At 29.6% G+C, this 25,595-nt stretch overlaps 4 protein-coding genes across 4 annotated transcripts; 2 read left to right on the forward strand and 2 right to left on the reverse strand.

Annotated features, from left to right (window-relative positions):
• The first annotated feature begins 416 nt into the window (after nt 1–416).
• LOC130896713 (post-GPI attachment to proteins factor 2-like) lies at nt 417–5,440 on the forward strand. Its single transcript, XM_057804985.1, has 5 exons — nt 417–941; nt 993–1,154; nt 1,322–1,427; nt 2,770–2,991; nt 3,043–5,440. Exons 1-5 carry the CDS (start codon nt 771–773, stop codon nt 3,186–3,188), a joined length of 807 nt encoding a protein of 268 aa, XP_057660968.1. The 5' UTR covers nt 417–770; the 3' UTR covers nt 3,189–5,440.
• A 1,621-nt stretch (nt 5,441–7,061) lies between these two features.
• LOC130896712 (surfeit locus protein 6 homolog) lies at nt 7,062–9,109 on the reverse strand. The gene is made up of 2 exons (XM_057804984.1): nt 8,904–9,109; nt 7,062–7,935 (listed from the first exon to the last, which is right to left on the reverse strand). The coding sequence occupies exons 1-2, from the start codon at nt 9,010–9,012 to the stop codon at nt 7,157–7,159; spliced, it is 888 nt and encodes a 295-aa protein (XP_057660967.1). The 5' UTR covers nt 9,013–9,109; the 3' UTR covers nt 7,062–7,156.
• A 72-nt stretch (nt 9,110–9,181) lies between these two features.
• LOC130896711 (alcohol dehydrogenase class-3) lies at nt 9,182–16,747 on the forward strand. The gene is made up of 7 exons (XM_057804982.1): nt 9,182–9,915; nt 11,004–11,247; nt 11,309–11,529; nt 13,384–13,600; nt 13,698–13,964; nt 14,391–14,529; nt 16,655–16,747. Exons 1-7 carry the CDS (start codon nt 9,898–9,900, stop codon nt 16,695–16,697), a joined length of 1,149 nt encoding a protein of 382 aa, XP_057660965.1. The 5' UTR covers nt 9,182–9,897; the 3' UTR covers nt 16,698–16,747.
• Nucleotides 16,748–17,447: 700 nt separating this feature from the next.
• Nucleotides 17,448–25,282, reverse strand: LOC130896340 (uncharacterized). The gene is made up of 9 exons (XM_057804349.1): nt 25,084–25,282; nt 24,342–24,763; nt 22,726–22,989; nt 21,408–21,682; nt 19,755–20,358; nt 19,391–19,568; nt 19,184–19,332; nt 18,177–18,380; nt 17,448–17,703 (listed from the first exon to the last, which is right to left on the reverse strand). The coding sequence occupies exons 1-9, from the start codon at nt 25,175–25,177 to the stop codon at nt 17,464–17,466; spliced, it is 2,430 nt and encodes an 809-aa protein (XP_057660332.1). The 5' UTR covers nt 25,178–25,282; the 3' UTR covers nt 17,448–17,463.
• Nucleotides 25,283–25,595: the final 313 nt, after the last annotated feature.

Genomic DNA, 25,595 nt, shown 5'->3' on the forward strand with positions numbered 1-25,595 from the left:
TCTATTAATATTTTGAACATTCTAATAAAGATTAGAACAAATTAACAAAACAACAGATGAATTCAATTATTAACAATACCAATATTAAAGGTGCACTTTGTGCAGTCATAAATTTATCAACTCTTCTCTTCGGCATTCTTAAATGCGACCTAAAAATAATTATTACTATATAAGTAGAAAAATATAAAATGGCATAAACGCGACTTGAACCTGGGACCTCCCACATGTGAACCTCGTACTATAGCCACTAGGATACATAGACCTTAATAAAAATTTCTTTACGCACTTCACGCATTGTAGTAGAAAAAGCTGTTTTTTTCATCGGCAATATGTTACTTTATGCATAAATAACTTTTCTCTCATATTTTTCATTTGTAAAGTCACGAAGATAACCTATACATACGAAAATTTTTATCATTGTTCGGGCACACTTGAGTTAATAGATTCCAAAAGCTCTATTTTTTAAATCACCTTCTTGAATTCTACCCAACGCTACATTTCCACGAAACCGTGCTTGTACAAAATTCAAATTTCGTTCAATTTTCAAAAGTGTTGAGGGAGCGGTAACTGCATACCACATATAATGGATGACCATTGATTTAGAAGAAGTAGACGTCGCGTCGGTGCATTGAATTTGAAAATGGAGTTATAAATTTTTTTATTATGTGTAAATACAAGAAACTTTTTAGATATAATGTAGCTCGAAATCGGCGTATTCAAACCTAACATGTATTAACATAGATTGGATGGATTAATTTAATAAAATAGAAATGACTTCCGAATTAGAACCTAGAAAAGAGGAGCGTTTTCTTGTTCACTACCGTCTTAGTTTCAAGCAAGTTTGTCTCGTAACAGTTTCATTTCCCTTCTTAGCACTGATTATTTGTTTTATTAGTGCATATATTTTTCAATATGATGATATACATGAAACTCATTGTCGGGTAAGTCGTTACTTGAAATTGAAAAAATTAGTTATCAATTTCTAATTTTAGGTCTTCAATATCGTACCATCGATAAGTGCGATCACTGGAATTAGTCCCCAACGTTATATCTGGAGAATCAGTATTGCCTTTCATGTAGGACCAAGATTAATAATTTCAGCTGTGTATCGGGCATATCATCTAACTTTAATCAATCCGTTGGCTCAAAATGAAGTACGAATATTTTTATAACTAAGTATAACTCAATTATTTCAGCTACTTGCTTAAGAATAAAAAAGTTTATATGTACTGTTACATATTAATTTCCCAAAATTTTAATATAATGTATTGTTCAATTCACTAATTATTTGCTTCACGTATTATTTTCTATACATTTTTAGGTTCAACTGAAAGCACAATTTTGGTTAAATACGGCTTTTTGGACAAATGTGATTGAAACTGGAGCTCTCTGTGGCGTTACTTATATATCTAATAGGGAAAATTACGGTAAGTTTTATGTATTTCTAATTTATATTCCAAATAATTATATAATATCAGATATCAATTCAAAATAAATTTTAAGAGTCTGGTTGATATGAAAAGTATCATTTAAGAATTTTCTTGTAACTTTCTCATATTTTGCTTTACTTCTACTCCAAGAGCTTTCAACAGGTTAAATCTGGCAGTTTCTTCATAATTTCTACATTTTTATAAGCACAAGTTCCCTATATCTGAATACAGTTACTTGTTGTACATTAATTTAGCATCAACTAGACATTTTTAGATAATGCTGCAACCTCAATCAAATCCAAAAAAATAAAAGTAGTAGTAGTCTGATGTTTCATCTGTGGACTTAACTGATAACGGCTGAGCTGCAAAAGAAAAATAATTGAAAAAAGTAAAAAGGAGTTTGTGCTCTTACATAACATAAAAAAACAGAATCCGTGTTTTTAAAAGACAACTGGATAAAAATTTGATATTCTAATCTCTCAGTTCCCCCAAAATAACAAATGAAAATTATGCAAAAAGAAATGCAAATGTTCTTCAATTATTTAGAGTAATAAAAAACTATACAACCGAAAAACAGAAAATAAGAGCATAGGCAACATAAAAAATATATGGGCTTATATGCAGACTACCTAGGTCCATAGCCTTGTAATTTCTCTCCACTTCTTTCAGTACCTCGCTTTTTCTCTCCAGCTCTGGATGTTTTTTCTCTAAGGTCTTCTTCCACTACTTTCCTCCACTGTTTTTTGATCTACCTCTTTTCCTCTTGACCTCTGGTATTTTCCATGCAACTCCTTTCAAGAGTCTGTCTTCATCTATTTGTTCTAAGTGACCTAGACATTGTAACCTTCTTGTCTTGGAACGCGCTTATTGGTGACACATTGAAAAGTGTGTAAATTTCATTATTTTTCTTTTTCTTGTTATTGATTTTTACTGTAGTGGCTCTGAAGTCTAATGTCATCTTTACTAGCAGGCAACATAAAATAGGAATTTTCAATTTAGAAAATTTTGTAAGCAACATTTGAGATGGTAAGAGTTGATAAAAATTTTTTTGAAAATCCCTACTATGCACCTTATAGAAATATTTCATATTTTAATCATCTTATCAAATGAATTAATTTGAAGCTTAAGACTGATTTGTAGCGATTTGAAGCAATGCTTTATATTTAAAAATGAAATGAAGCAATTAGTTGAATAATTGTTATAAGAGTCTTTCATAGACAATTAGTATGTTGTCACGAATCCTCTAAACAATTAAGAATATAGAAAATAGAAAATTAATATTACTTACCAAGATTACCTACTAAATGTAAGCATATTATCTTTTTTTTGTTTTAAACAGCTATACATGAAAAATTCTTCATAATATTCATGGTAAGCAGCCTCGTACATATGTTAGCTTGTATAAAAGGTATAAAAGCTGTGGGAGTGACAAGGAACAAAACTGATGATGATTTGATAAAATGTCTACAACTTAAACAAAATCTTTTCAACATTTCCTTATTAATGACAGTCGGACTTATTGGATTTTTTCTAGAACACAGACTACTGTGTCATAGAATGGGTAAGTGTATACAATAATTTTGGTTTTTGATAATATACGTTGAATTTTTAGCTTTCAGTATGTTTGCTCTGTGCGAGTACATCATAGCATTCGCCAACATGGCTTTTCACGTAACAATAATAATGGATTTTCCAACAGAACATTTCATGGTTGCAACAAAATTGAATAACCAACAAGAAGATGCGAAAAGTCTCTAAAATTAGCAATACACACAAAAGGTTGAACTTTTCACTAATCATTTGTACTTGGAATCATTTTAAAAAAATGTCGATTCATTTTTTGAAATATGATAATAAAAATTGGACAACTACAACTGAAGAGTGTTATTACTTAGATCAATACAAACAAGTATAAATGGATATAGAGAGAGTAGGATCTTCCTGCTACTAAATGAAGAAATCCAACTAGAGGAGATGCTATAGTTGTCCCAGGAATATAAATATAGAGTATTAACTGGAGACAATAATATCAATAACATTAACAGGCAGTATACTGCAAACTACTATATTTTGAACAAAAGATCATCCAGATGGATGTGTAACAAAAATTAGTGAAAAGCACTGTATTTATTCAATAACTGCTTCCATATGTAGACTGATTTTATCAAGAAATTAGATAACAACTATATATAATTTCAATTGACAAATGCTTAAATATGACTGAGGCTGTTCTTCTACATCTAGTAACACTTTTTCATCACATTCGAAGCTTTCTAGAATTTTTGGTCTTTCCAGTTGGATATGACCAGGTAACCTGTGCAAGACTTGAAGAACCAAATTATAAGTTGAATGTAATGGTACCAGAAATTCCAACTGAAGTTTTAGTGATTTGATAATATATTAAAACTATCAAAATATTACAGATTACACGTAGAAAAACAGCTGCCAATCAACAATAGTTGCTTAAATATTGCACAGCACGGTTTTTAATGCATATTTTTCTCAGTATTATTCGAGAAAGAGTGTTTGAAGTTTTTAATTCTATTCAAATTTAAAATTAAAAAAAGTTTGTAGGTAATATAGATATTTGGGACTTTCTACTATTCTACCGACAAAGACAAGTTTCCTGCGAAAAATATTTTTTTAAATTCTAGTTTCACATGCTTTTTTAGCAATTTAGTCATTATAATAATACTAAAATTCCGATATCATTGCTTTTTCCCATTAAAAAATCATTTTGACATAGTATTCGAAATGTGTGACACAGGGGTTTCACATACAAATATGATGTGTCTCTCTGTGCCGCTTAACATTACAAATTGATCTTTCTTAAAAATTCAAAGAGAAACTTTCAATATAAAATTCTTTATTGAATTCATGAAAGATTCTCATTAAAATGGTGTACACCATAAGTGGGGAACCTCTTTAGTATTAGAGGCCGCTTAAACTGATTGCCTATGAAAAAGACTTTTGTGAAATTATTATAGTTTTCTATAGGTTTATCAATTTATTGCATTATATAGAATAAATAATATATAATTAAACAATTTGAAAAATCGCAAAATTACAGTATAAAATATTTTTTGAATCTCATTTCACATTTTATAAAAAACCATATAATTTTATTTTTTTTACAAAATCTAAAAATTTATCACTTAGATTGTCGGTAGAAAAGTAGAATGCATCATTTGCATTTTTTGATAATAAAGTTTGCACATGTATTTCAAGTAGAAATAGACATTCTTTAGAATCTCTGAAAAAGTAATTTGATATTCCTAATATTTCCTGTAAATGAAAATTGTTCATCTCTCATGCCAAATATGATTACAAATTCTTAACTATATCTCCATTTTTTTTTCGGTTCATGTTTCCAGGATTGTATTCTCATATATACTAAGCGGTCCATTCATAAATTTACCTAAGCAGTACCTATATCAGTATTATTAATTTGAATCAAATATTTGTTCTTTAATAAATGTGATAATAAACAGTAGTGTTGAAACTTTCCAAAACACAATGTACAGTTTCCATTTCCTGAGTTACTTTATAATTTATAAAATTTTGAAAAGTTCCTATATGTAACCAATGTCATGCTAAACGCATTGTGTACTACTATTACATAAACATAATTAGACTGTCTGATCCCTCGAGCATTCAATGAGTCGTTAGTTCACATCCGGCTCGAAGGTCCAGGTGTTGTAGTAGTAATCAGTATGTTAATTACCAACGTTTTCAGAAATTTTAACTTAGTAGCAGTTTTATCATAGAAAAATAATGTAAGCACAAAGTTACTTAATTATCATACACAGAATTTTTACTATTGTTAAAAATATTTGTTTTTCAATATAAACTAATTATTTTTTATTAAACACTGGAATATAAAAATTGACTTCTTAATTTATAATAAAAACTGAAATTTTATTTCAAATTTCATTTTTTATATCATAGAAATTGTTTCTCGTATTTCTAGTCATTTTTGTAGTAAAAGTAATAAATTAGAATTATTAGTAGTAAGTTTTTCTCATCCTTATGGTCCAAGTCAACTTTCTAGTTTTCCTTACAATTAATACAAATTTTATTTTGATATTGGATTTGAACAAAAATTATATTATCACTATTCATATTTAACATTATACATGGATAGAGTAGATTTTTTTAATTCACTTACCTCGTCAAGGCCTAGTGTTGCCAAATGTCCACAGTAAATATATAATTTTACAGCGCGAATTTAAAAAAAACTTAGGAAAGATTGGATAGATGGCAGCATATATATTTACTTGGATGTGTATTATGTCTGATGAGTAGTCATAAGGCAACTCTAGGTACGCAAAGTTTCCATGTAAAATAATAGACAAATTTTTCAGATTTTTCTTTTCAGACGCTCTCTTCTTTAGAGGAAGCTCTTCAAATTGTATATTCTGATGAATTACCAGTGGACTCAATAGACATTGAACCCCCGAACCCAGTTCTCTTACTGATGAAGAATCGTGGGATGAAGATTACAAGGATTCTAAAATAGATGTGCTTCCTAGTCGCCAATTAGCAGATGACATAGAATTGGTCCTACTGAAGAAGATATAAATTAGTAGCAACTAAAACGTCCTCTAAATGCTTTCAATTCTTCATCAATTGTAAGATATTCGCTCGGAATGTAGACCTCTAAGCAATTTTCCACAAAAAGGTCAAATATTGCTCTTATAGGGGCAAACTTATCCAAACGTTTCCTTTCCTCTCGGAGTTGTTATCAAATCGTAAACATTGAAGTAATAAGTTGAACCTCTTTTGGCACATTGTTGCTCTGTAAATATCAACTCCCAAGCCATCAGTGGATCATACATCGTCTAAATTTTGCCTCCCCTAGCAGAGCTTTCAGTTCATCTAAGGTCGTATTCTTTAGAAAATGAATAATTGTATTTTCAGATCTTGTTATTTGTAGTTTTTGTATTTCTTAAGCCATATATGCCAATAAAATCATTATTGTGTTCCTCAGATTCATGTATATCATCTTCATTTATTTCTTGTTCAGTGTCTGAGCCTGCAGATCTCTCACTTACATGGTCTTCTGCTCTGAGCCCGATTCTATGTTTGAACAAGGTTCTGTTTCCTCCCATAACTTCAATAGACGCTTTTGTTCCTCTTCATAAGACATACTGAATAAAATAAATAGAAGATATGGTGGGGTATGACACCAAACTCTTTATAAACACTAAACGTACCGTGGGGTGGGAGGTGGAGCCGGTAATAAACATGCATATATTACGACAGTTCACTGTATACTGAAATAAGCACGTTACTGCACATAGACAAGACTACAACGAAGATACTCGACTACTTGCGAAGCTTGTGTATGTTATAGCATTTTAAAGTTAATTGGAGTATGTGATACCCTACCTTACCAATGCCAGATTAAAACTAAATTCGTTTGCTGTTGTCATTGGGAAATAGTTCCTGGATTGGTTATTCTTCAAAGCAATAGTAACAATTTCTAATCTCATGAAAGTAAATTAACAGGACAGTATTTTTTTATTTTTTCTGTACCATATCAGAGGACTTCTTAGATATAGTGTTAAATGATATGATCAGTTCATTGGGTATTTGGAAATGTGGAAATTGAATGAGGTGAATATAAGATAAATATAACAAATTATTTATATCAACATATAAAAAAATTCATATGCAAAATACTAATAATTAGAATTGAAAAAAATCAACATTGGTGAGACATTTTAGAAACCAGCAATAACTTTTCCTTTTTTTACAGCCTTTTGAAGTTTTTTGTTCTTCTTTTCCTTTTTCCTCTTTTGAATATTTTCTGTTCTCTTCATTTGTCTTTCTTTCTTAGCTTTTTCTACTTTTTCTATTCTTTTTTCCCATTTCTTTTCACTGGATCTTTGTTTTTGTTCTTGTTTTTTGACACTTTTCATTAATAAATGTGGATCATCTTTGACTTTCTGACCTTCAGCTTTTGCTAAAGCATTTTTCCATTGCGATTTCTCCTTAATTTCTATTGCCTTTTCAGCATCACCACTTTCTTTCAATTTCTGTATAGTTTCATTTTCGTTTTCTAATTTCTTAAGCAACTTTTTAGGATCTTTTTCTTGTTTGGGTTTTTTATGCTTACCAAGATTATCAAAATCGAATTTTGAAAATACAATTTTATCCTCTTTATTAAAAATTGGTTTCTTTGGGTTATGTTCTAACGTGGTTTTTTTTTCTTCTGTATCACCTTCTTCACTTTTTACTTCTACTTTTAATGCTTGTTTAGCAGCTCTTTGTAATTTCTTCTCAGCATTCCTTTGATCCTGCTGGGATTTCTTCTTTAAACGATTCTTTAAACCTTTTTTTGTTAATTTCTCCTTATATGTTTGTTTCTTCTTACCCCTTATAGCATCTAATCTTTGTTGAAGTTCAATCAGTGACTTAGCTCTCGATGTTTTATTTTGAGCTGAATTGAAAGGCAATTTTGAATTTCTATCCAAATCTTCATCGTCACTTATTCCAAAATCTGAAAAACATAATTCTCGTTAAATAATAAATAATTACTATAAGTAAATACACACAACAGGAAAAACAAAAGAAGTATTATATACTTTTATGAAAGAAGTATAATATGTAGTTACAAATACTTTTTATGTATATATAAATATTAATATTGACAAAAGATTATGGACAGTCACACTCTTCAGAGGAGATGATGTGATCTAATATTTGTCGAAGCTTTAGCCAGGAAAGTAATTGTTTCCGCTTTTAAAGAACTGCACATATTTTCAAAATTATTTCAGAAACTAATAGTAGAAATAATTTATTTTGACATATAAATATTTGTGTATAGTATAGTAAAATATTTAATATTAGGTTAATATCAGAGACCAAGAAAAGAAAAAATAGAGAATTAGTAGAACTAAGCAGTTCCAGAAATTAATTCTAATTATTCATATTTATTTTACCATGTTCTAAAAGAAAAACGAAAAAAATGGTGGAAATTAATAAGAGCAGTAGAAGCATTTATTTATAATTCATAAAACCTTTATGACAGTATAATTAGAATCCGTAAAACTAAACAAAATCCAGCACATAAAGAAGTCTTAAACAATTATGTTGAAAAAAATTAATGATAATGAAGGTTGTAACAAAATAATACCTAAAATGTTGCAATGAAATATCATGCAACATTTAATACTTTCTTACTCTAATTATTGTTTTAAAGAATTTTTGAGAGTATTCTAGGAAATATTTAGAAATAAAAATTTAAGAGAATTCACAGGAGCCCAAAATGGGTTCAGAAGGTAATGAAGAGCTCAACATCAATATAATCATTTTGAGATAAAATAGTTTATTTTCTTTACAGGACTTAAATTTGAAACGAACCCAATTGAAATTTTTTAATATAATGTTTTAATTGCGTAAAATATTGTTAGAAAATAATATTTATGGGGTAAACATTTTGACAAGATTAATAATATATGTCTCTACCTTTTCTTTCTGGAATACAAGATTTTTTCAATAAGTCTGTTATGAACTTGTTTTCAATTTTTAAGCACTGTTCCAAACTTTTAATGTCCATATTGTCTTTTAACTGCATTTTAAATTACATATAACAACCGTTAAATTATAATAACATAACCTAATAATTTAACACATGTGCGTAAAGTGCATGCGTTCATCTAAAATGTAAGAGTGGAGTTTGTTTTCGTAATGAACTCGCAAAGATCATAGATCAACCGTATCAGAGACACTATTACGTTCGTCAGTGTATGTTTGTAAGCGTCACTACACAGATAAATTATAGTTTATTTATGGTACTCCCTTTACAGTGCGACAAAATATCTAGTACATTTTATGCTAAATTCACAAAGAACTTAAACATTTATTCGAAAATCATAACATGGAATATTGGGAAGAATAATAGAAAAAGTAATTATAATTAAGATACTATTGCGGTCCACACTGTATGTATGTAAGTGGTACTACACATAGACAAACTATAGTTTATTTATGGTACTGTCTATAAGATACGACAAAATATCTGGCGTATTGATTTTGTTAGTTTACATAGACAATTTTAAAAGATTATAGAGATAAATGGAAAATGAGTTTTTTGGTCATATTCAAATATTACGCATTAATTTATATTGAATTGGTCGTGCATCCATCAAATATTATAAATTTCAATTAAAATAACTACCCTAGCACAAATAATTAATGCCCGTCTATGAGTTTCTAGAAAATTCTTAGCCCCACGTTTTCAAAATCAAATAATTTAAAATACCAACTATTTTATGATAAAAGTTCAGTTCAGAGGTCGACCTTCAAGGTTATAAAAAGCGATAAGTGATTAATCAAAATTGAATATTTTATACTGTTATTTTTATCTTGCAATTTTACTCTACTTTTATATCAGTAGTGCAAGAAGCAAGTCGTCGATTAATTTTCCAGTGTAAGGTATACAAGTATTAACTGTTAGAAAATGAGCACCACAGGAAAGGTAAATGAATTAATGTTAATTGTAACTTTATAGTAACATAACCCATAATTTGTTTTTCACATTTTAATAATATATTGTACATTGTTTGAATATTAGTAAAATGTATCGTATAATTAAAAGCTAACGAGGCTTTACAAAGAGGTTACATTTCAACTTCCTAACCTATTCACGTTAAAAACGGGTTTATCAAAAAAATTGTTTTTGAAAGTCAAATTTGTTTTGAATGATATTGCCTAATTCATTATATCATCCAATTATCAGTCTTATAATTTATTACGTAACTCCTACAAGGTCACACTTTGTAGTAAGCAGCAAGTATATCCTGAATGACTATTATAATTCCAAATTTATTAAGTTGGATTCATAAACATACACAAATAAAGGGACTTTATTTTGGAACATATAGAAACTGGCAGAGATTTTGGCAGTTCAGATTATTGAATAAAAATAATAAATACCAACGGTAGTTTGTACTGCCTTTTTTTGAAGATTTAGAAAGGAAAATTTGTTATGATGAAAACAAAAAATCACTAGAAATCTATTTACGTCAATAATGAATTAAATTTATAAAAAATATTGAAGTTGAGTAATAACAAAAATTAATGAAGATTAATATGATGAAAAGGATGTTTCTATTTTGTATGGGATCCAATTTATATATAGTTCCTTGCTTTCAAGGCTTTAACTATTGTAATTTTCTCCCCTGCACTTTCGACTGGGCTTTTCCTAAAAACAGGGTTTATCTTTATGCAAATTCAGTTTTCTTTTCAAAGATAGTTGTGAATCAGCTACATTTTCTCCAGATATTATATTATTACATTACCAATATTGTTTATAACCTATTTTCTGAAGATGATAGTACATAAAAAGTAACTACAGTGGAATCTCTATTATTCAAAAGTAAAGGGAAATGCAAAAAAATTGGAATTAATGAGTTTTCGACATAACAAGAACTTCCAGATATATGATTGTACAAGTCTAAATAATTCGAGATACTGAGTATTTAGAGGTTCAGAGGAAGGAAATGATATTTTTTTTCAATTTAACAAGGTTTAATTGTACAGATTTCACTGTATATTATTTTGAAGGTCATAAAATGTAAAGCTGCAGTTGCTTGGGGTCCCAAAGAATTACTTAAAATTGAAACAATTGAAGTTGATTCACCAAAGGCACATGAAGTGAGAATCAAGATCATATATACTGCTGTTTGCCATACTGACTCATACACTCTTAGTGGACAAGATCCAGAGGGTCTTTTCCCAGTTGTTCTTGGTCATGAAGGAGCTGGAATTGTTGAAAGTGTTGGTGAAGGTGTTACTAATCTCAAGCCAGGTAAAACAATAATTCTAATTTAACATTAATCAATCAATGCTTGGATTATTTTGTTTTCTAGGTGATCATGTGATTCCTTTATATGTTCCTCAATGTGGAGAATGTAAATTTTGCAAATCACCAAAGACAAATTTATGCCAGAAAATTCGTGTAACTCAAGGGCAAGGTAAAATGCCCGATGGTACTTCTAGATTTAGGTGTAAAGGGAAAGAGTTATATCACTTCATGGGCTGCTCAACTTTCAGTGAATATACAGTTGTAGCAGATATTTCAGTTACAAAGGTGATAATATTTTAATTATAAATAACATATCAACTTCTATTGTGTTTCAAATTAATTTGATTTACTAAGTTAATTCAGGGTAAAAATATATCTCACCACGGCTCTAATCGTGTCATAAGTAAAAAAAATAGAAAATCTCCTTTACTTTACAATTTGTGCTAGAAAACTTGAAAATCTTATCTCTAATAATGTCACTTAAATAGTTACTATTGTGGTAACTCTCAGTTTTCAAGTACCCTTCTGAAAAATGGAAAATAAAGTTACAATTAATTTCAAATGCTTATTACTCGATAATTTCTTTTTTTGACATGACACTATTTGAGTGGAGGATATCTACTTTTCTCATATAGGTAAAACCAAGCAAAGTGTGTCAAAAAAAGGTCAATAATTTTATGATAAACACTGTAAAAAGCTGAAACACTGAATTATCTCCTTCAAATTACTGCATTTATTCCAATATTGAATATTTGACAGGAAACATTTGTGGAAGGCTTTTTTCCAATGGCTTCCATCTGCTGTATTGTGTGGTTCTCATTGTTTGGAATGGTGTCAAAATGTTTCCCTTTTAGCACATTCTTTTATCTCCAACAAGGGCAGAAGTCGCATGGTGTTATATCTGTGAGAAAGGCAGATGAGGGCAAACTTGCTAATTGAAAGCAACGTGTGAAGAAGGAAAAGCTGTTGGCATGTTTGAACAAACAAGTTTGTCTACCTGTGAAGCATTTTCATTTGTTTTTAATTTCAAATGACGTTTTGAGTCTTTCTCATCCCTAACTGACTTTTTTCCACTCTTAAATTGCTTATACCAATTGTAAACAATTCATAATCAAAGTTACATTATCACTATATACAGATTTTAATATTTCATTAGCTTTTGTGACACTTTTTCTCAACTAGAAACCAAATTTGAAGTATTGTTCAAGATCTGCAAACATATTTCACTAAAGTGGCTGTAGTAGCAGGGTGACAGACTGTAACGGGTGCAAATTTGTCATCGCTTGATCTAACACAAAAAGGTCTGAATATAGTTGAAATATATGCGACATAAGTAATTCACTCTTTTTTATCATACTTCATGTCTATTTCTAGTTCGTTTGAACTACTTAGTTAATTCCAGGGTAAAATATTGATAAACTTAATTGATTTGAGTTCAATCTCCTCAAGTTATTTTAAATAATTGTTGATTTAATTTTCTATTTCAGATTTTTTATCACATTTCATTTTTACTATTATTTGGTTTCAACTTCATTTGAATTACTTAGTTAATTCGAGGTAAATATTGGAAAACTGAGTTGATTTAATTTTAGACTCTTAACTAAGTCAATTTTAGTATATTGGCTGGTTTAATTTTATATTTGATTTTTTAAAATTAAACCTTATATCCACTTCTATTTTTTTTAAGTTTATTTGAACTACTTAGGTAATTCTAGGTAAACTATTGATACACTGAGTTGATTTAAAATCTTAACTAAGTCAGTTTTTACTTAATGGCAGGTTTAATTTTCCATTTAAGATATTTTTAAATTAAACTTTATATATCCTTCTATTTTGTTTCAAGTACATTTGAACTACTCAGTTATTTCAGGATAAAGTATCTGAATTGATTTGAAATCAAACTCTTTACTGGGTCATTTTAAGTAATGGCTGGTTTTATTATCTATTTCAGATTTTTTTAAATTAAATGTTATATCTACATATATTTTGTTTCAAATTCATTTGCACTACTCAGTTGATTCAAGGTGAAATCTTATATCTACTTCTATTTTGTTCAATTTGAACTTCTTATTAATTTCGGGGAAAATATTTAAAACTGAATTCATTTTAAGTAATGGCTTATTTAATTTTCTATTTAAGATTGATGCAGCTGCACCATTGGATAAGGTATGTTTATTAGGTTGTGGAGTACCTACAGGTTATGGTGCTGCCCTCAATACTGCTAAAGTAGAAAAAGGAAGTACTTGTGCGGTTTGGGGGTTGGGTGCAGTAGGTCTAGCTGTTGGATTAGGATGCCAAGCTGCTGGTGCATCAAGAGTAATTGGAATAGATGTAAATCCAGCTAAATTTGAAATAGGTAATCTGATTATATATTTTTTAAAAACTGTTTATGTCTGTAACTAATTTCGTATAATCCATAATACTTGGATATTGACAACTGTTGTTGTTTCTAGCTAAAAACTTTGGTTTCACTGAATTCATCAACCCGAAAGACTATGAAAAACCTATAACAGAAGTTCTGGTGGAACTAACTGATGGTGGTTTGGATTATACTTTTGAATGTATTGGAAACATTCATACAATGCGTGCTGCTCTAGAGTCGAGTCATAAAGGATGGGGTGTTTCTACCATAGTAGGAGTAGCTGGTGCAGGACAAGAAATTAGCACTAGACCTTTCCAACTCGTTACTGGACGTGTGTGGAAAGGAACTGCTTTCGGAGGTAAAGTTTTGTATAGATGTTTAAATGTTTCAACTTTGATTTACTATATTATTTTATAATAAATAGTAGGTAGTAAGTTTAGCAACTTTTTTAGTCCTATTTGGTATGCTCTCAGGTGTTATGCTATGGGGACTTCAAGTTTGAGTGGAGGTGTTTTTTCCTCTTTCAAAATTTTTATTTTTATACTGCTGTGTCACCTTATATACACGGCAGTAATATAGTACCTTCTATTTTTTGTTCAACAGCTGTTTTCATAAAAACATTAGAACTACCCTCATTGACTTGCTCTCCTGATGTCCATAATGATAGGACTAATAACATTACCACCTGGTATTAGTTTAATTTGTTTTATTAGGTCTGTCTAAGAATTTTCACTTAGAATATGTTTTAGACAAAAATATGTGTATAAGTAAATGTTATTTTTAGGATGGAAAAGTCGTGATAGCGTACCTAAACTTGTAGATGAATATTTGACCAAAAAATTGAAATTGGATGAATTTATTTCTCATTCCTTGAAATTTGAACAAATCAATGACGCTTTTCATCTAATGCACAAAGGAGAAAGGTAAATTGAGTTTCATTTTGGATTTTTTAGAAATTGTTTTTATAATATAAAAACAAGTTTATGTATTTTTTCATGAAAATTGTTGGGTTTGGTAAGGCGCCCATTACATTAAAATATAACCTACATACATGAAGAGAAACGTTTTTAATTTTTGTGAAGAATACCAAAAATTGAATGCGTTTCAAATTTTCCATAAATGGTATCATGTTTTTGTCCGTTTGGTTGGTGATAAAAAACTGAAATATACTTTTTAATGCAATGAAAAGATGGAGAAATGCTACAAGTAATTCAAAAATGATAAATACTGGGATTAATTAGTAAATATATGAAAAGAAAAAGAGGGAATACTAAAAAAAGCTCCTAACAGCAGGTTTTATAGGAGTTGATAATTCAATAACAAGTAGAAAGAGAATGAATCAGTAGCGACAATAAGAAGAACCAAATAAAGAAAACTGCACTATTAAGAATTGGAAAAGATGAAATGAGGATAAAGATTGCAAGTACTTAGAAAATATGAATCAGAGGAAAAAGAAGAAAACTAAGTAATAATCCCACCTATAAACAAACGAGGAAGATTGGACAAAATATATAAATGAAAAACAGACTAAATCAAATTGTAAACAATACACTAAATGACACATAAGCAGAAAACATCTACACAATATTGGACATTCACACAGATAAATAAAGGCAAAAATAACCCATATATAGAATGGAATTTGTATTGTGATAGTTGACCTATAAAGGTTTTCAATAGTATTCAAAATGAATAGTCAGTAAATTACTAATAAATATAATTCAAATTATAAATGAGAAAGTAGCGTGCAACAAATAGTTTAATAACTGATAAAGGAATTAGAATCATTGTTTGAAATAAACAAGTAGATAAGGACTAAAGGAAAACACACATCAGATGCAAATCTTGGGTACTAATAATTTATAATATGGAACAATCACAGTGATGAAGCTAGAGGAAAAATTAGAAATAAATTGAAAGTAGCGTGGCCCGAACTACTGAAATAGTAATACATAGTGATAATGAAGAACATAATAGTCAAGGTGATATGGGAAACTGAAATAAATAAAATTTGAAGAATACTAAGTGAGAAATGGAATGTAGAAATACCAGATAATTTGAAAGAAGTATATTATTACACACTGTTTACTTCTACACGAAAATTCACAATTACACTATCTGACGTGTGTTGTGATAAAGAAGGTATCACCGCTAGATATTGAAGGTAAACCTTTACCTTTTACAATTTAGTTTGGTAGAAGAGGGCTGTAATTCAGAAAAACTAGGCAAAGAAATTGTATCATCAATTACTAAAGAATTATCATCTCTAGACCTTCTGTTGGAGTTTTAAGCAGATTAGTAAGCAACTAAGTATGATTTATTGTACAGATTCTTTTGCTAATAATTTTTCTTCTTTTCAATCACCGTAAAACCGTACTGATATTTCATTCCCTATCGAAGCATATTGCAAATGTTATAGCAAATCGAATGGGCTATGAAAAGAGTGAGGTTGACAGATTGAATGAGAATAACATCAGAATTCAAAAAGTTTTATAAATTTGGGTTGTTAATACATGATTGAAACCTCGGTGTGTTACAATATGCATATCAAATAGAAGCTAATTAGTTTGATTTGTTTATAATTTATATTTAAAATGAAACATTTAATAAAAACTTTATTACTTTTATAATGCAAATATTTTGACTAGAATATGTCACTAGATAAAAAATAGTGAAACTAGTCGAGTAGAACTTCATCTAAAAATGAAAACTATCACTTTTTTTGAAAATTATTAAACATCAAAATGGGATAACTTATTTTAGATGTATTTTTTTATGGGGCATTATAAATAATTCTATATTATGATTAGTTAACAAACAGAAACCCAGCATTGGAAAATATTTTCACACATACTCATATTTTTTAGAGTAAACCTTAGAAAGTCGGTTATATCAATCATAACAGGTAACAAGATATTTGCTATTGAAACAGTCATTTATTTATGAACTACATTTATTGAGCAACCCAATTCTTGAAACTTATTAAAATTGTTGAATTTAGTATAATTATGGAAATAGTAATGTTTATTCATTGTTTTCTTTTTTCAGCATCCGCTCAGTCCTTGCACTTACACCAAGCAGCAGCCTCTAAAAATATATTTTTTCTATTGTTTTTCAATAATAAAAATTGTTTTGAATGGTCATTTTATTTAATTTTATACTCGTATATGCGCTTAAACAACATTATATACGGGGCGGATTTAGAATTTTGGTGCTCTTAGGCCCAATAATTTTTTCTGCTCCTTTATTCTGGTTAATGTTATTTTCGTAGAAACCATAACTCAAAAATTATTTCCATTTATATGTTTATTGCTAGAATACTGCCCCAGTATCAGTTTTATCATTTTTTGAGAAATTTACTTGGTTTTGGGCTTAACAAAATGTTGTCTTAAAACAATTTGCAATTTTATGTCTTAAATAGTGAGCTCACATACGTGGGACTGACACAAAACAATCCAACCCGCAGAGCATTTCCGTTACAAAGCATGGCTATTGCTACTGCTATTTCCAATTTAAGGTCCACAAACAAGAACTCAGTACAATATGTGATTTTAAGTTATGTTTGATAAAGACTAAAAGAAGTCAAAACGTCAAATTTTCATCTCTCTTTAAAAAATTATAAAATAACGTAATTTTTTAGAAGCATATACATTTCCATTTCTAGATATTTTTTCTCTCATGCGCCACCTGGTAGCTTTCGCCCGTGGGCCCGGGCCTATTGGGAAATCCGGCTCTAATATATATATATATATATATATATATATATATATATATATATATATATATATATATATATATATATATATATAATTAGAGATGGATTTTCAATAATACCATATAATTATGTAAAAATAACTTTATTTGCCTGTAATCTTTTGAGCTAATACTTGACACAATCTAGAATTTTTAATTAATATTAAACGACATAGGAATTCTTTATCATTTGCCAAATGTTTCAAAGATCGATCAGTGAGGATCTTCACTAAAGTTAATCCCTCTTCTTCTTTCAAAGAATCTGGAAGTTTGGCCAATAATCGGCAGATTTGATTATTTACTTCCACTTCTAATTCCAAAGTTGAATTGTGGAGTATTTTTTGCTAAAACATATAAATTGGGTTATAATTCATCACAAGCAAGAAAATCTCGAATAGAAATATACAAGGTGCTTTATGTTTCTATTTTTAAACCTATTAAATGGTAACTGTTTTATTTTTGTGCCACAATAGAAATGAGTAAATATATTTATATATTATTCTCTGAAATACTTGTTGAACTGTTATATTTTAAGATTTTGGTTTTTTTAAAATTCTTATCAAGTCAAAAGATGTGAATACGCCTGTAACAGTTTCTTTCACTTTGCTTCCATTTGACACTGAAATCACTAATAATTAAACTGCAGGTCACTAGCCGAAGAAGCTGTCTAACAACACTCAAAAATCCATAGCAAATATTCTCAAACTCAGGTTCGACCATGCCAAATGCATTATGGTATCAATTAATTTAATAAATAAATACTTATGGTATCAATTAACTTAAATAAATACTGACATTTACAAAATAAAACATTTACCTGTACTACTATTCCATAATTTCTAACACAGTTTTTCAAAGCTAAATATATAGACTGATTATTACTAACATCCTGGGTCTCAACTAACTGAGATAGTAATATCATGACATCTGTGAAAAGTTCCATACATTTGTTAGTTCCACATTTTTCAATAATATCTTCAGATATAAGTAACCATTCTCTACAAACTGCTGGAGGCAATAACTAGAACGGAAGATTTTCTATTATTTAATTTCACTGGGGATGTGAGGGAAATATGAAGGATGGTTGATTGTTGGAAATATGTAAACAAAAAATGGAAAGCACGAAAGATTTCATAATAGTGGGAAAATGTAATACTACTCAATCACAAAAAAAGACTAAATGGAAAACTACAGAACAATATGTTTGCTTCAAATTTCATTTAAAGTTTATACCAGCGTTTTATAAATAAAATTGAGAGAATATCTGGAAAATAATATACATGAACTCAGAAGACTGATAGAAGAGAAAATGCAAGAAGAAGACTTATGTTTAGCATACATAGATTTGAATTTAGCATACATATCGAATGTGGAAGTTCAGAAAATGAACAAAACGAGAGTTATGATAGTGAACAAAAGGAACGAATGTGATTAAAAAAATATAGAAATCATTTTATAAAGACTACATATATAGAACCACTCAAATAAATAGACACAGTCTCATTGGCATACTTTTCAGGGATAAGATTATGGTTTTGGCGAACGTTAGAGTATATTTTGCAGTTATGGATGTAGATCATAGAATGATAAACCATATTTTCAAGTTCAGCAAATTTTTGTTCGGTAGAATCGTAAATAGTACTGATATGCCCTTGTCAATATTAAAAAATAACTTTTTTCAAGCAGAAACAAGGAATAGCCAAACCAAAATTATGGCAGTAACAGAAACCTACAGTTATTTTATGGAAAATTTCGACCAAATAATAAAATTTGGATTAATTTTGCTAGGGATCTGTTTAGTCTTAGATTTGGATTCATATTTACCTTCAACATGGTATTGACACAGTTTCCATAATCTTCAATATCAAAATTGCTACATAAATTTTCAAATAATGACAATTCCTTACCTCCCGATATAAGACATAATTTATAATATTCAGTGAAGTTGTCTTCGTTTGGAACTGATATGTCAACTAGAATTTAAAAAAATGTAATTAAAATAAACGTTAGCAGTATTTTTTATTTCATCACCTTCAGAATCATAACTTGGTTTGCACACATCCAAACAGATATCTACAACATGTTTGGTGATTTGTTGTTTAAGTCCATTAAAATTTAGAAAGTTACATCGATTTTCATTCATAATAGTTAACAACAATTTAGTAATATCTTTAGTATGATCGACAATAGGCAATAATAACGTTTCACCCTAAAAAAAAAACTATAAATAATTTAAAACATGAACTAAATAAAATTAACTGTGCTATATCACAGTAGCATTAAGCTTTGGAGTATATATTCTTACGGCAAATCTAAAAAATTAATTCTATTTTATATAATGCAAGATAACTAAATTTATATCTGTGGTATTACAATTTAGATCAAAAATACCTACCAGAAACATTTGAAGTACAAGATTCAATTTCTCCAAATTTGTTTCCGCAACATATTTGTTCACCATAGGAGTTAAAATTTTTAGCAGTATATCTTCGCTATTGAAATAATTAATTTCGACGAGAACTGCAAATAATTCTTTATATTTATCGACATTTTGGGCATTAGGCGGTGTATTGTTAGCCACTGTAAACAATAGATTAACGCCCATGCTATTAATTTTGATAACTTCCTTCAAACATTTGAAAGTAACTTTCAAAATATTTGCATAGAAACTATTCTTAAGACATTGTTCATACATATGTGTAAGAACATCAGTAGGTTTCTGCAAGAAGAGAATTAAAATGCTTTTTGCTAGTTCTTCTACACGAGTACATTCGTTGACTTTATTTAATAGATCTATCAATTGCTTTGTTGTGTCCGTTGAACCCAAATTTATAATTTTATTCTTATATAAATGTTTTGTTATCACTAGTGTTAGTTTTTCTAGATCTATGTGGGATATACATTTTAGTATGACTTCAACGGATTCTTTATCGTTTTTATGGACACACCAATTTAGAAGGATGGAAATATCTTCGTCGTCACATAAATGAGACCATTTCCTAAAAAAAAATATGTGACATATTTTTATAAATATAATTACAGGATAATATGTTATCATCACTATACATGTTCTATTATTTTTATGTGAATTGATTTATTTTCTAGCCCAAATCATTGCTATAACTTTTTAGTTAAATTTTGGACTCTAATACTGATATTACTCACAATTTGAAAATACTTTGGAATACAAAGCAAACATTCAGGATTCATAACATATGGAGCAGTGGTTTGGTGCACCAGAACTAGACTGAACACAAAGAGGAACAATCTTTCGAAGGACTGGCTTACATATATGTAACGGGGGCCATGACATCATACCCAATAGCTGCACTAGAAGTGATTCTAAATCTTCTACCTCTCCATATAATATTGCAAATCGTGGCAGTAAAGTCACTCAGTATGTTCAGAGAAGGAATTAACAAGGAAACACCGTTCTCTCTCTAGAAGTGACAGGCAAAGATACTCCTGGAAAGCTATAACCTGAGATCTGCCGAATGTATCAACCTTGGCAAGAGTAACCTACAAATACTAACAAGAGTCCTGTTGGAGCTCTGTCGTCTCAAAAGGACACCTGAAGATGCTAGACAGATTTTGTTGAGCAGAGGACGACACCTTTAACCACATTCTCTCGAGGTGTGAGACACTGCAGAGCTCGAGTGCACCACACCCGAGAGTGTATGATATAGAAGATGAAGATCTTTGGCAGCTATTGGCAACTCACACTTTAAAAATTTCTAAGAGGTGTGTTGTTAATAGATCATCTATATACACTGAGGATCCCCATTATTACAATGTTCAAATAAGAATCTAGAGTTATATAAATATATTTAATAATTAGCAACACTAACACTGATATACAGTCACAATGAAAAGGAATTTGCAAGTAACTGCAAGATTTTAATAAAGCGACCACAGAAATTTTCTAATAAGATTCTCCAGTGGAAATTTGAGTCTTCTCTTATTTGCAAATGAATTTTTTAAGTTCATGGTAAAAAACTTTGAAAAAAATCTTGCAGAGGAAGCGTAAATATCATCATACTATACTCACCTGACGCATTCTCTTGATTCTGGATTATCGAATATTTGAGTTCTTATGAGAGCTTTAAACCAGTTCTTTTGATGAGCGTCTTTCTTATTAATTTTTTGAATGATTTTATTAACATCAGCTTCGTGTATTTGTTCAGTTAAAGATTTAGGTTTTCTTGCAATAGATCCCAATACAGAAATTAATTCTTTAGCTTCGGGAAATTTTTGATACTTCTCTAATACTAAGTATGCCTTGTTTGATACTACTGTCTGAAGGACCTCATCTTCTATTTCAGTCTAAAAATTAGAGAAATAGTAACTAGATTTAAAGTTTTTTCTCAAAAAAAAAACAATTTTTATCACTTCAATTTTCAAAACTCTTTTTTAGATACTTTTAGAGGACAACCTGGTCGAAAAATCTTGGAGAATCGAATTTTCAAGCCAAGAGGGGAGGAATGGATAATAACCCCAGAAGTTATTTCATAATATATAAAGTGTAACGACCTTTAAGGTCCATTGTGACTTCTTTCTTCACAATTACTCCATATGTAGCTCACTCTACAAGTTCAGAGATCTACCGAGTATCTGGAATGACTTCAAACAGATCATAACCTCGCTGTTACAGGTTTCTGCTACCAAGGATTTCTTTATTGGTTTCTGATGGCAAGGCGTTCTACATCTAGGTGATCAGGAGTTTCTTAGGTGCGTCTTGATAGGGTAGCGTTGTATTAGAAAGACAGGGAGGAGGTATAGTATATTTTTACTTCAAGTATTCATAAAATCTTTCAAAATTGTTGTAGTGATCATGGAAGAATCCGCGATATTCTTTTTTCTCTTAAAATTTTTAATTAGCAACAGATTTTCCTGTAGAGATTTTTTCTATTTTAGTCTCCAGCAAATTTCATTCAATTCTGCGACTCTTGCAGCAAGACCATGACCAGACTAAGCAAAACTAAGATCACATATGAGGCTAGAAGACTAAGACCAAGACCACGAAGGCAAGACCAAGACTAAGCCGACCTTGGTCTTGCATTTGCTCATCAGCACCTCTGTTGCTACTAAAATCAATTCTGAGGAATATAATGGATCAAAAAATTCTTTGGCAAATAATTAGCGACAGATTTTCCTGTAGAGATTTTATCTATTTTACTCTTCAGCAAAGTTTATTCAATTCTGCTTTTCTGTGTTTGATTTTTATACTTATATACAACAGTATAAAGGTTAGTATTGTAATAAAAGTGTTATAATTATATTATTGCTATGAAACATGGTACTGTGTTATATTGATATTGCATCTATTACTAGGTTAACATGGTTAAAGTGATGGAGAAATGTCTTACCTCTGCCCATGTACAGAAAACATCAATAGTGACATTTTTAATAACGGAACAACACGTTCTCGTCACATTTATAATAAACTGTCTCAATACTAAGCAATTCTGATCACATCGAAGAAGTAGTTTGAAGAGGCTCAACAAACACAGTCCCATATGATTGTAGATTTGATCCTTTTTCCAATGTTTTATTTGATCTGCATATATTCCAGATAAATTTAGTAGTATTATTTTTGTAATTTCACACACATTATCTAAATGTTCTTCATCCTGAAAACAACAAAATTGAAATTGCACATTTGTAAAATTATTTGAGCTTGACAAAATAATGGAGAGAGAGAGAGAGAGAGAGAGAGAGAGAGAGAGAGAGAGAGAGAGAGAGAGAGAGAGAGAGAGAGAGAGAGAGAGAGAGAGAGAGAGAAATGCTTTATTGTCAAAAAATTGTTACAATTTGTAGACAAAAGTGAGCTTGTAAAAACTAAAAAACAAACATAAAAATAACTAAATAAAGATACAAATGAAATAAAATTTCAATATACAGAAGAAAACCACAATGAGTAACAAAATTATAGGTAATAATAATAATTAGTGTATAAGTACATAGAAAAATTAAACCAGTATGCAGCATGCCCGGAATTAAATATTATTATTAGAATAGAAGGCACTTTGCAGTAAATATGCCCTTAAATTATTACGGAATGCGGGAGAGATTATATCGATTTGATTTCAATTGGCAAGTGATTGTGCATTTTTTTGCATTGTAAAATATTGAGCCCTCAACTAATTCTGAACGTGGAGGGAAGGACAATAATTTCAACAATAATAAGGTATGTAAAAGCACAAAAACTAAATTGGGCAGGACACATTATGAGAAGGAAATGTACAGAAATGGTGAGGAGAAAAACACTATGGATATCTCTATGGCTAAGAGGCAGACCAAGAAATACCTGATGAAACCAAATTGAAGAAGATACAAGAATCCTAGAAATAGTAGACTGGAAAGCTAAATGCAAAAATAGAAAAGAATGGAAGAAAGCAGACAGATGAAGTTAGTACAAACAAAAAACTATAACACAAGAACAAGGGGAATAATCCACCCCCATTAAAGGGATATGTAGGGTAGGCGCCCCAAGCGCTAGCCGTAATCAAAAAAATTAAACGTTATGATGAAGATGATCAAACACTGCAGATTGATGAAGTAAAAACTTGTAATTTACAATTGGAAACTGATAAAACATTTGTGTACAAATATTCTAAAAGACAGCGCATGATGGAAGAGTGGTGCAGGAATTAGTAAGAAATGAAACAGAATATCGTCGGCTTAGTTCGTAAGCCACATAACTAAACATGCTATGTTTATTATATGACCATTTGAACTTTGAAATTAAAAAATTCATATCTAAAAATAGGGCGACAACAGAGTGCAAATGGTGAAATAGGTAGTCGAGAATTTGGATATTTCATGTTTTTCTCGCACTAGTTGTACAATATACTCTTTCAACTATTAATATTAGTACAAAATTATACATATTCATGTTATTGTAAAAAAACAAGGAAAAACTGGAATATTAGAAATATTTTCTTCTGAGTACACATGTTCTAAATAAATTTTAAGTAAATACCTTTTTGGTGAAAGTAGTTTTTGACAACTTATTCACTGTGGTTGTTAAAAACATTTCAGTATACTCCAACATAACATCTGGAGTAGATTTTTTTAAGCATTGTAAAACTTCATCTAACAACTCTGCACTATTGCTGATTGGTAGTTTTTCTATAACAGTGCAATAATATTGGCACAAATCCAAACCATACACAATGTTTGAAAACAGACATTTGGACAATGGCACAGTTACATTTATAAGGTGAGAATACTCTTCCATATCTAATGGATGTTTGTATGAGGTATTTAATGCCAGGAATAATACTATTCCTTCTAATTGTTTATCATACAATCTATTTGGTTTATTATCATCTGTAATGTATTTTTTATTTTTCAAGAATTCTTGAATATCTAACATAATGTTTAATATCACATCCTCATTACCTACAAAATACAAAATACCTTTAATTTTGGTATGAAATATAACTTATTGTTTTAAAATTATTTGAATTGTTTAATAGAACAAAATTTTAACATTAACACATTAAAGGAACATATAACTAAAAATTAAGCAAGTTTGATAGAGAATTATTGAATGTAGCTATTAAACACAACATTTACGCACGTAAAACAATAATAATATTGAAAAGCAAGGGGGCTTGATCCAAATTACCACGACAGTATAATATTTGAAAATGTTTTGAAATTCACCAAAAGCACAATTAGAAACATTTTCCAAATTAAATTACCCATTCAAAACGTACCTCCTTTGTAATTAATCCTTGTAAATTCTCCTGTATTTTTCATCAAACGCGATAAAATACCCTGTATACATATAAGATCGCTGGTTAATTCCATTTTTTATTGGAACAAAGTACTGGTTATAAGTCCTAGTTCTCGAATATTTTTATTGTTTACCGGTATGACATGAATGAACCTATTTCTTCTTTTTTATTTTTAGTTAGGCTTATGCAGTAATTGCCTGGTAAGCTATAAAACTTTTATTTTTTGTATGCAAATCTCACCAATAAGGTTTAAAATAAATATAGCTTAAAAAAACTAAAAAACACGCTTTTAAAGAACAACAATAATACTAGTATTTTTCATTCATTATTGTTATAAGCTTATTTTACAAATTATTTTTAACTCTTTATTTGAGGGAAAAAAACTTTTCTTTAAAGCGTGGACAGGATTTGAGCCCACGACCGAGAAATCCGGAGGCTGACGCCTTAATCCGCTCAGCTAACGAACGCAACAATTTTGGTGGGATATACTT

The sequence above is a fragment of the Diorhabda carinulata genome, chromosome 7 (assembly GCF_026250575.1).
Source record: "Diorhabda carinulata isolate Delta chromosome 7, icDioCari1.1, whole genome shotgun sequence".
Classification (NCBI taxonomy): Eukaryota; Metazoa; Arthropoda; class Insecta; order Coleoptera; family Chrysomelidae; genus Diorhabda; species Diorhabda carinulata.